Raw genomic sequence first — 11,663 nt, forward strand, 5'->3', positions numbered from 1 at the left:
TATTTTTCATAAATTGTCTCTTCAGGTACTTTAGTTAGATTGTGAGCCTTTGGGACAGTTAGGGAATTTCCAAGTACCTATCTTATTTATTTTTATTTATTGTATCTTTTAATGCATTCATTTTTGTAAACCGCTTAGAAACCTCACGGTTATTAGCGATATATAAGAATTAAATTAAATTAAATATATTTTTTTAAACGAAAATCGTCTGCATTCACTTTGCATTCCATAGGTCCCAACCGAATCAATAACACAAACTATTTCCCTCCCACCTCTTCCCCCACTCCAGTCCCAAGTGGGATCCATATCTCCTTCCCACTCACACATAAGTGTTAAAATGTTTATTTTATTTTTATTTTTCCTCTAACTCTACTTTTCACTTCTCTATTACCCTCCAGGTACTTTAGTTAGATTGTGAGCCTTCGGGACAGTAAGGGAATTTTTCAAGTACCTTTCTTATTTCTAATCTTAATGTATATTTTCTGTAAACCGCTTAGAACCTAACGGATGTAGCGGTATATAAGAAATAAATTACATTACATTACATTACATAAGGAAGAACCTGTCATGAGTAGCCATTGACACATTATACTAGTCCCCACTATCCATCCCAACAATCAGACAGCAATTATTCCACATACAAACAGCCAAAATGCCCCTCATGCAAATCCATCAACCCATTAAAACCACTCACTGACTGTGAATCTGGCTTTGAGCAACCCCAGGATAGGCTTAAAAAATTTTTTTTAAATTATTTTCTGATCAAGCACAATAAAGCTCGTGGGGAAAACTTCAATTCGCACAGTTTTTCTAACTTTAGGATTATTTGGACAACCCTACTGTGACTTGTAACCATATATTTCTCTGACAAAACTGAATTATAAACCAAACATGCAGTGGGGTAAAATGAAAACTGTCCTAAAAAATGGAGTCGGTTAGCAACACTGTATCAGTGTGGTAGAAATACAGTGTGCAGGTGGATAGTGGCGTCCTTAAAAACTGTTCTAGCGATCCAGGTTGCATCAGAAACTGGCTAAATGGCTACCAAGTTTGAAAGTGGTGGTTTCTTCACATGTTTATTGGCAGCTGCACAAGTCGTGTTTCTTAGCTGTTGCATTCCACATTGATACACCCGTGAAGGGGCAGCAACAAAATGAACTAAAACCAGCAACCCAGTGTGTTCAAGTGTTTCTATGTTCCTTCAAATCAAAGGTTATACATAAACTCCACAAGTGCCCTTTAAATAAATGTGCTAAAACCTATTCAGCTTCTAGGGCAAGGGCTGCCCATGTCCGGTCCTCGAGATCTACTGGCAGGCCAGGTTTTCAGGATATCCACAATGAACATGCATGAGAGAGATTTGCATACCAAGAAGGCAGTGCAGGCAGATCTCTCTCATGCATATTCATTGTGGATATCCTGAAAACCTAGCCTGCCAGTAGATCTCAAGGACCGGACTTGGGCAGCCCTGTTCTAGGGAGTCAGCTGTGGTTTATGATGGTAGGAAATGCCAGGGACTAGAATTTGTGTTTCTCTTTCAGATTGCTAATGAGGAAGGCTTTATTTGACCACCTAATTGCACGAGGCATTCAGGTATGGTATGGTGTATTGTACTGGGGGAAGGAAATGTTTATGAAGCCCATAAGGTAGGAATTTCTGGCATATTGCTCTCCTCCCTGTAGGTGGGAAATGGAGTACAAGTCCCTCAAATGTCGAAGAGCCTGCAAGTATTTGCAGCATGCTATGAATTTTGCTGTTGGAGTTAGTGCCAAAGATTATGGAGCTCTGTAGTGGTGTAGTAAAGGGTGGGGATGGTGGGGGCGCTGGCATCTCTCCACCCCCCACACCATGCTTTGTCAGTGTGAGCAACTTCTCCGGCCTGCTGCTTGCACCAGCCTGCCTCTTCTCTGAAATCACTTCTGGGTCACGGGGCCAGGAAGTGACATCATAAGGAAAGTCAACACTGGCATGAGTAGCAGGCCGGAGTAGCTGCTTCTGCTGGCAAAGATTTAAAGAGATATGGGGAGGGAAGGGGGCACGGAAGGAGGGTGTGGTGGGGGCACAGTCCTTCACAGTAGAGTTAGTAGAATGGCCGCCGCGTGAGCGAACTACTTGGCACGATGGACCACTGGTCTGACCCATCAGTGGTAAATCTTATGTTCTTATGATTCGGTATTAAGAACATAAGAACATAAGCAGTGCCTCTGCTGGGTCAGACCTAAGGTCCATCGTGCCCAGCAGTCTGCTCACGCGGCGGCCCAACAAGTCCAGGACCTGTGTAGTAATTCTCTATCTATACCCCTCTATCCCCTTTTCCAGCAGGAAATTGTCCAATCCTTTCTTGAACCCCAGTACCGTACTCTACCCTATTATGCTCTCTGGAAGCGCATTCCAGGTGTCCACCACACGTTGGGTAAAGAAGAACTTCCTAGCATTCGTTTTGAATCTGTCCCCTTTCAACTTTTCCGAATGCCCTCTTGTTCTTTTATTATTCGAAAGTTTGAAGAATCTGTCCCTCTCTACTCTCTCTATTCTTTAAGCAATTGATCTATGTTATGCAAACATAACTACTTTTTTATTTTTCATTGGGCAAGGTTGTAAGACTTCTGGATTCTTTAGACAGAAGAATGTGGTGGGCCTTAGGGGTCATGGCCCAACTGATGCGTTGCTTCATACAGCATCATCACTTAGGGAGCTTATGGGCTAGGGACGGAGGTTGGATTGTTTGAGCCACCCCACCCAAAAGGTTGTTCCTTTGCCCTTGTTTTTAGTTCTTTTTAATAAAATCTGATTTACTTTGGGACTGTATTTGCATGTGGTGTTCTGTATACATTGGAGCTGCTGTTTCAGCCACCAGTAGGTCGGATTAGCCACTCAGATTTTAAGTGTCTAAAGAGAGCTCATATTTTCAACCAAATCTAGGTAGCAGTGGTTATGGCTGAAAATAAACTTTGGTCTAGAAGACCAATATCTGAATAGCTAGATTTAAGATTGTTATTGCACTTCTTGGGCCTGCTCACATTTTAAAGTGGACTAACTGATTACCCGGCATTGCCCAGATGTTTATTTATTCCAATCATCTGTCGTTTTTGATAATTATTACATCACTCCCTTCCCACCCCCACAGTATTTTTTCCCAGATAGTAAGTCATATGTATACCAAGCTTGGTTGAAATCTCTGCATGCGTTTCAGAGTTATGCTGGAATACACACGTATACACAGATACATCCGATTTTATATCTATCATAATAAAACCCTAAGCGTGCATGCACACTTACAACTTCATGATCCCTGCCTCCGTGATCTGTAGCTCATTGGTAGTGTTCAATGCGTTTAGTGGTTTGTGTGCGTCGGACCCTTTTCCTTTTGGTTTAGTTTCGGTGGGTGGTAGCAGCGGCAGACCAGGGAGGGAGTGTTTGAAGCAACGGTAGGTAGCAGCAGGGGGGGGGCAGGCTTCAGCGCTGGAGGGAGGCAGGCAGGCTGTCTTTAGTGTGGCAGATAGGGAGGGGAGGTAGGCTGGCTAGCTTCAGGGGAGAGGGGTGGGACAAAGGCTGGAAGGCAGTGAGGGGGGACATAGGAAGGGGCACTGAGGATACTAAGGACAAGGGAAGGGGCACTAAGGACATAGGAAGGAGGCACTGGGGCACTAAGGACATGGGAAGGGGCACTAAGGACATGGGAAGGGGCACTAAGGACATGGGAAGGGGCACTAAGGACATGGGAAGGAGGCACTAGAACACTAAGGACATGGGAAGGAAGCACTGGGGCACTAAGGACATCGGAAGGAGGCACTGGGGGCTCTAAGGACATGGGAAGGAGGCCTTGGGGGCTCTAAGGACATGGGAAGGAGGCACTGGGGGCTCTAAGGACATAGGAAGGAAGGAGGGAGGGAATAGAAAGGGGCAATTGTTGGGCCTTAGTGAAGAAAGCGGCCAAGGAGAGAGAGATAGAAAGAAAGACAGACACACATCTACTCTAGCACCCGTTAATGTAACAGGCTTAAACACTTGTATATATACTAGTCTTTAAGCCCGTTACATTCGGGTGCTAGAATAGATGTCTGTCTGTCTTTCTTTCTCTCTCTCTCCTTGGCCACTTTTTGTCTGTCTTTCTTTCTTTCTGTCTCTCTTCTTGGCCGCTATCTGTCTGTCTTTCTTTCTTTCTTTCTGTCTGTCTCTCTTCTTGGCCACTGTCTGTCTGTCTTTCTTTCTTTCTGTCTGTCTGTCTGTCTCTCTCCTCGGCTGTCCACCACCATCCCTTGCCTGCTCCTCCTGTCCAGCAGTAGCCCTTCTCCCTTCCTTTTACCTCCCCCTGTCCTGCAGCAGCCCTTCTCCCTTCTTTTTACCTCCCCCCCTGTCCAGCAGCAACCTTCCTGCTCCCCCTGTGCAGCAGTAGCCTTGTAGTAAATTTCTTTCCTTACCTGCTCCCCCTGTCCAGCATCTGCTATGGTTGCCATGCAACCTCGGGTCTTTTGCTAGGCCGGCCCGACTCACAATATTGAAGTGGACCGGCCTAGTAAATGTTCCGCAGCTGCTTGAGGAGACCATGGCTGCTGCCACTGCTGGTCCAGGAGTGAGAAGAAGAGGCATCCCGGCAGTGGCAGGAAGTCAGCCGGCGTCGGAGATGGAAGAAGAGGCATCCTGGCAGCCTGGAGGAAAGTGAGGACAGCGTCACGCCCTGCAAACTGCCACAGGCCGCATGCTTGCATGCAGTGCACGCGCTGCACGCTGTAGGACTGTACCATGTCTCTGCTAAGGATCACGGAGGCAGGGATCACGGCGTGTCAACTGCGCATACGCGCTTAAGGTTTTATTATTATTGATACTGTATAACAGAACAGTAAAAATAGGCAGCTATATTTAGCTGTTCTGCAGTAGTATCTTTTGGGTAGCTCCTTTGCAAATTGATTCCATGGTACACTTTGTATCATTTGGACAGAACAGTAAGTTAATGGGTTTTCTCATACCCATATGAGTGCAGTTAGTGGTTTGACCTTACAGAAATAAGATATGAGGCCTAGTTAGCGTCGTACATGTTCATCTTTGCTTAGTCAAGCCTGTGCTGGCTGGGCAGATGTATTTCTAGGATGACTCAAACTGCGGATTTCTGATTGCAGGTCTATATTTGGGTTCTAAATGAAGAAGAAGAGTACAAAAGGGCATTTGACCTTGGAGCCACTGGAGTGATGACAGATTATCCCACAAAGCTTAAGGAGTTCTTGGAAAAGTATTCAACTTAACACCTTCCATTCCAAACCAGAGCAGGAAAACTGGAGCTAGTTTCATTTCTATAACATCTAATCGTTACCCCACAGTCAAAACTGCAACCAATTAAGTTTTATTACCTCATTATTATGTTGGTAAAACAGTGTACTATATTACCATATATGTATATATATATATATACACCTATATACATACGTATATGTGAGTGTGTGTGTATATATAGAGTGATGCTGATATAACAATAGTAGCCATGATGCTCCATGATCAAATTGTGTTGGCATAGCATGGAGCGGCACTTAGGACATCTCAGTGGTTGACACTGGATGTGTGTGTGTGTGTGTGTGTGTGTATATATATATATGTATATACATATGTATGTAATTTAAAATTGTATATTTTTGTAAATAGAAAGATTAGAGCTGTGATATATATAGATAAGACTCATAAGGATTACTGCAGTTTATATGTAGAATTTTTAGCTTTTTTCCGGTTGCTTCTGACTGTAAAAAATCATTCTGGTGAGGCACAAATACAAACAGTGAGAAACTCCCAGTGCCACTTGGATGAGTAACAGGAGAAGTGGCAGTTTTATATTTTTGGAACTACTTATATGTGTCGGGGATTCGTCCGCAGAGAAGTGTGGATAAGTAGGGACTATAATGTGAGGTTAAATTATAAGTTTACTTGAACAATGAAATAGCTTGTATACTTGAAAGTAATGCACCTTTGAGCTCATATTTAGAAAAGGTGAGAAATCCAAATCCACAAAAGTTCAAATGCCTTCCGAGCTAAAAATGTGAAATTCTCTTACAGTAAATTTAACACACTAAAGATTAAAGTACAGATTTTTGTTTCCCATGAGAATATCAGCCAACATTGTTTTTAAAAATTTTATTCCTGAAAATTAGATGCTTGTAACTGATATGTTCATAGGGTTTAACATAAAAAATCTGCCATCAAACTAATACCATCTCCCTCCACTAGGTTGTGTGCATAACCTATACCACCTTTGTGGTATAGGTTTGCCAGAAATACCTGCACTGGCCAGGACAGGAATTTCTGACACATTAAAGCCTCTCTTTAGGGACAAATAAAGTTTTAAATTTAAGTGTGCTTATATTTCTGGGTTCCACAAAAGATTCGGGGAGGGGGGGAATACCCAAAGATTTTCATGCATCACTAGGACTATAATGCAAATGTTTATTTTTCAGTCTATATAAAAATCCTAATTTTGATGAGATTTTTGGAAAATGTAGTTCTTTGAGACATATTCACAGTAACAAGTTAATGACAGTACATAAAGATCTGCAGGGTTCATCCATAGAAACATGATGGCAGATAAAGGCCAAATGGCCCATCCAGTCTGCTCATCCACAGTAGCCATTATCTCTTCCTCTCGCTAAGAGATCCCACGTGCCTATCCCAGGCTTTCTTGAAATCAGACAAAGACTCTGTCTCTACCACCCCTTCCGGGAGACTGTTCCATTCATCTACCACCCTTTCTGTAAAAAAATATTCCTTAGATTGTTCCTGAGCCTATAAACTCTTAACTTCATTCTATGCCTTCTCATTCCAGAGCTTCCTTTAAAATGAAAGAGACTCGACTCATGCGTATTTACATTACATAGGTATTTAAACGTCTGTATCATATCTCCCCTCTCCCTCCATTCCTCCGAAGTATACAGATTGAGATCTTTAAGTCTGTCCCCATACATCTTATAATGAAGACCACACACCATTTTAGTTACCTTCCTCTGGACCGACTCCATCTTTTTTATATCTTTTTGAAGGTGCGGCCTCCAGAATTGTACACAATATTCTAAATGAGATCTCACCAGAGTCTTATACTTAGGCATAAATACCTCCTTTTTCCTATGGCCATTCCTCTCCCTATGCACCCTAGCATCCTTCTAGCTTTTACTAGTGCCTTTTCAGTCTGGTCACCTTAAGATCATTACATACTATCACACCCAAGTCCCGCACCTCTCTCATACACAAAAGTTCTTCACCCCCTAAACTACCATTCCCTCAGGTTTCTGCAGCCCAAATGCATGACCTTGCATTTCTTAGCATTAAATCTTAACTGCCAAATTTCAGACCTTTTCTCAAGCTTCACTAAGTCCTTCCTCATGTTTTCCACACCATCAGATGTGTCTACTCTGTTGCAGATTTTGCTATCATCCGCAAGACGCAAATCTTACCAGGCTCCTTTTATTTATTTATTTTAGGATAGTCCTTTGGATTGCATAAATTTAACATCCATTAAGTGTCATTCATATGCATTGTAGATTAGTACGGCAGAGGGATAGGAGTATAGGTCTATAAAACTCATGTAAAGGTCTCCTAAAATGATACCTTAATATAAAAAATAGGGCATCCCCTCTGAACGCCCAAACTCGGTTCTTTAATAAAACCCAATTAACAGAACATCTTTCTGATGAAACTGGACTAGAATCATGCATCATCCACTTTGCCTCCAGCTACTGACACTTGGCACTCCCTAAGCGTCTGGAGGCACCCTGCTGACTTCTTCACTCTTCAGGCAGTATTAGGAAGGAGGAGGTGACTTTGGCAGTGAATTTTTTTGACTGGTGGGGTTTCGGCATGCACACCAGCAAAGGTATGATACCTGATGTGAGGAGGAGGGAGAGGAAATGCTTGCCACCCCCCATTCCCCTCCTGTACCCCCCTCATCAATGGACTGCTGACTATGGCCCATCTTTAACTGTGATTATAAATTTTAATCGAAATGCAGCCCTAAGAAATAATCATTGCATTGTTTGGCCCAGCATCGCATAGAAATTGCATCAACACAGTTAGCACTATAAACAACTTCAGGTGGCCTTGAATTTCAATTAGAGGGACTCCATCAACAGTCAGTTCTATCATGGCACTTTACTTAAATCTCACTGATGAGTGCTCGATGCATGTTTCCATGCCACAAGCAATAGTAAAATGGCGTCTTCACACAAACATTTCTCACCAGTTGAGGTGAAGAGATTTCAGAAAACATGTGTAGTATATCAGTACTTATATCAATTGATTTATAGAGATGGGGGCATTACCTTTCATTTAATTCTTATATGTGGTGCTAAATCCTTAGATAGAAGACTTAATTTATTTAGTGATGGCCAGTAAAAGTATAATTCCCTTTGAAACTTGAGCCAAGTGCGTTTAGGTGGGGCTTTGTTTTTTTTTTTTTTTCAAATAGCTGTTCATTACTGAACTGTGGCTTGTTGTTGTTTTGTGCTTGTATCAGATGAAACAAGCGATTTATTAATCTCCAAGAAATGCATATGGACTTTCTCGTGTATGCCCATTTTCTGTGCATTGGGCTTCAGTACAGTGTGTGCTAAGACTGATTCAGTGAAGTACTGTATAAGTAACTCTTGGTTTGTAGATAGGAATTTTCATTACATAAGATGTAGAACCATTGTGGTTGGATCTGTAATGGGAAGCAGTATAGCACGGACCATTGTTGAATCTATTAAAGGCAGCTTTACCCCTCTAGGCAGGATGCAGTGGACTAAAGTTGTCCTTACTGTACTGATTTAAATATGTAAGATCTAACTTGGAAGTTCCCTCCATTTTTTTTAGAAATTTACCCCAATATTTGCTGACTTTTGATACTGGTCTACAGGGTTTGAGCTTTTGTTTACAGAATATATAATACTGACCCAGTAGCAGAGAGCTGTTCATGTGGGAACAGGTCTGAACCTCGTTCACTCTAGTGGTAGGCTATATTTTAATGTTCTCACAGCTTTGATGCTATATGTTAAATGACAGCAATACTGAAAACTTAGAGGGGCATAATTGAAAGGGATGTCTAAGTCTGTTTACGTCCATCTCGCAAGTCGTCCAAAGTTAAAAAGAGCCTAAGACACATTTTCAAAAGATACGTCAAACTTTTTTTTACTTTTGAAAATCGTCTAATTATACGTCCTGCCGATCTGATCGTCCAAGCCGCTAAATCGTCTATACCACTTTTCCGTCTAAGTCCAAAACGCCTAGAACAAGCCCTGTTAGACGTGGGAGGGGGTCTGCAAAGTGATGGACTGCACACCCAGACATGCCACCTAAATAGTGGGGTACCTTAAAGGGCACTGCTGTGAACTTCACAAAAAGAGTGCCATGGCTTCTCCTCACTACAGCTCCCTTATAGATGATGGTGAGCCCCCCCAAACCACCTCCAGAATCCCCTAGACCCTCTTATCTACCACCCCAATAGCCCTTATGACTGCAGGAGCCACTTATATGCCAGTAAAAAAGGGATTTGGGGGTGTATAGGGCAGTGCACATGTTTCAGTATCAATGCAGTGATTACAGGGGCTTATGGGCATGGGTCCTCCTCTCTATGGGTCCCTAACCCACCCCCAAGATGACTTAAGCTGCCTCTGGGCTGTACGACTAGGCTTTCCTATGCCAGGCGGCCAGGTGATGATGGTCTGGAGGTTGAAATTAAAGTTGTGAATAAAATTTTTGTGGGGGGGGTGATCACTGGGGTAGTGTGTGGGGGTCTGTGTTATGTGTTTGCAGTGCTTATCTGGTGAGTTTAGGTGGGTTTTTGTGACTTAGACTATGTTTTACATGGTCTAAGTCACAACGTCCAAGTTCCATCGATTCTGGGCTGTATAACTTTCGGTTATACATGCTGTACGCCTAAGCCAGCCCACGCCCCGTTTAGTTTTGGACGTTGAGCGGCACTATGAAGGCCTAGGTCATTTTAAATACGTCCAAAACTCAGTTTTATTCTCGGCACTTGGACATTTTTGAGAAATGTTCGTCCAAGTGCCGACTTAGGCCGATTTTTGGATGTTTTTCTCTTTCGATTATGAGCCCCATAATGTTTAAGTTTACAAACTATTAATGTGCGTGTTAAATTTAATAATGGGCAATAAGTATTTAGCTATATAACTATCTCTCAGTCCCCAGGAGCTTCCTTTTATGGCTTCCAGGTCTTATGAAACCAACTCTTCCTGGGTAGGGTTACCATATGGCTCCAGAAAAAGGAGGACGGATTGAGACATCCAGGTTTTACTTCCATTGCTTTCGATGGAAGTAAAACCCGGATCTCAATCCGTCCTCTCTTTTCTGGAGCCATATGGTAACCCTATTTCTGGGGATATGCTCTATAAACCTTATAGGTGCAGCCTAGGAGCCAACTCTGTGGGTGCTGAGCACCACCAATATTGAACAGACTCCTTGATTACATCTAGAGAGATGTAATTTGTTGGGTTTATCACCCCCAATAAGTTTTTTTAAAAGTTGGCTGCAGCTACCCAGGAGTTTGCTTTTTTTTGTTATCCCTTCTCCCAGTCCTCCAACTCAGCCATCACAAAGAGTCCTCAAAAGAAACAGACTCTTGCTGAGAAGCCACCCTTGAGGGTGTGTTTTGCAGGATTACTGGGCTTTCCTTGCCATGGGAGTTGGGGGTAGAAGAAAGTTGTGCAAGCTTCTGCTGCAAGTCATTTATTATAATCTGCAATTTTGCTTTATCACTGCTGCGATACAACATTTGTACTTGTTGCTCAGATATATTGATGGAAACCTAGTGTTAAGGGACTTTAGCTAATGTTTTCTTTTGGCCAGTATGTGGGAAGATTGCTGTTTAAAATAAAAAAAAAAAAATCTTTGTAATTTCCTGTTACAGATTCAAAATTCTCCATGCAATTACTTTGAGATTTGTTGCATTTCTGTGACCATGAAAAGAACAATTTTGTCCAAAAGATAGCTTTGGAAACAATACAATAGAGGAGTGCAAGGGAACATGGCTCCTGCTTAAGATGTCCTTGCAGCTGTGTTGAATCAAGCATTTCCTATGATACGTGTTTTAAAGCTCATTGAATTGTAAGTCACTGCTGAGAAGCAGCGAAGGCTACATTAGAGTGCTGTACTTCCTCTGTGACAGTCGATCAGTATTCTTTATTTGTTTTTTTTATAACTTTAAAAAAAAACCAATAACCCTGCATATTTTTTATACAGGACTTAGGGATAGATTCACTAAGCAAACTGATCGTGTATCGATCGGTTTGTGACCCCTTAGCGACCCTGGCTCGATTCACTTACCTGTCTTCCGACCATCCTCTGATCCGCGCATGCAAATGAGGGCAACGGCATACAAAATAGGCAGGGACACAATTCACTAAAGAAAACCCTGCAACACCGACTGAGCTGGCTGATAAAAAAAAAAAATGACTGCTGAGGACCAGTCGCTGAAGCCTTTTCCAGCTGCCCTGCCTTCTGCCGCCCTGCTCTCTGCCCTGTCAGCCCCTATCCTGCAGCCCCAAACACACTGCCTGCCCCGAACCCGAACACCCTGCCTGCCTGCCCCAACTCTCCCACCCTTCTCCGCACTGCAAGCCTGTGGTTTTAACCTGCGGGCTTAAGAGGGTTAAAACCACGGTCTCCCCAAAGTTCCTCGATTGCCTTGCAGTGCG

General features: G+C 42.8%; 1 protein-coding gene across 4 annotated transcripts in view; it reads left to right on the forward strand.

The window, feature by feature from the left end:
- Window positions 1–6,464, forward strand: part of GDPD1 (glycerophosphodiester phosphodiesterase domain containing 1) — a 52,898-nt gene extending 46,434 nt beyond the window's left edge. For all 4 annotated transcript variants that reach the window (XM_033922943.1, XM_033922941.1, XM_033922942.1 and 1 more), the window contains exons 9-10: window positions 1,542–1,593; window positions 5,118–6,464. In XM_033922943.1, the coding sequence (XP_033778834.1) occupies window positions 1,542–1,593; window positions 5,118–5,240 (175 nt within the window). In that variant the 3' untranslated portion in view covers window positions 5,241–6,464. The remainder of the gene's footprint in view (window positions 1–1,541; window positions 1,594–5,117) is intronic.
- The last annotated feature ends 5,199 nt before the right edge of the window (window positions 6,465–11,663 follow it).

Source organism: Geotrypetes seraphini, chromosome 15 (assembly GCF_902459505.1).
Source record: "Geotrypetes seraphini chromosome 15, aGeoSer1.1, whole genome shotgun sequence".
Classification (NCBI taxonomy): Eukaryota; Metazoa; Chordata; class Amphibia; order Gymnophiona; family Dermophiidae; genus Geotrypetes; species Geotrypetes seraphini.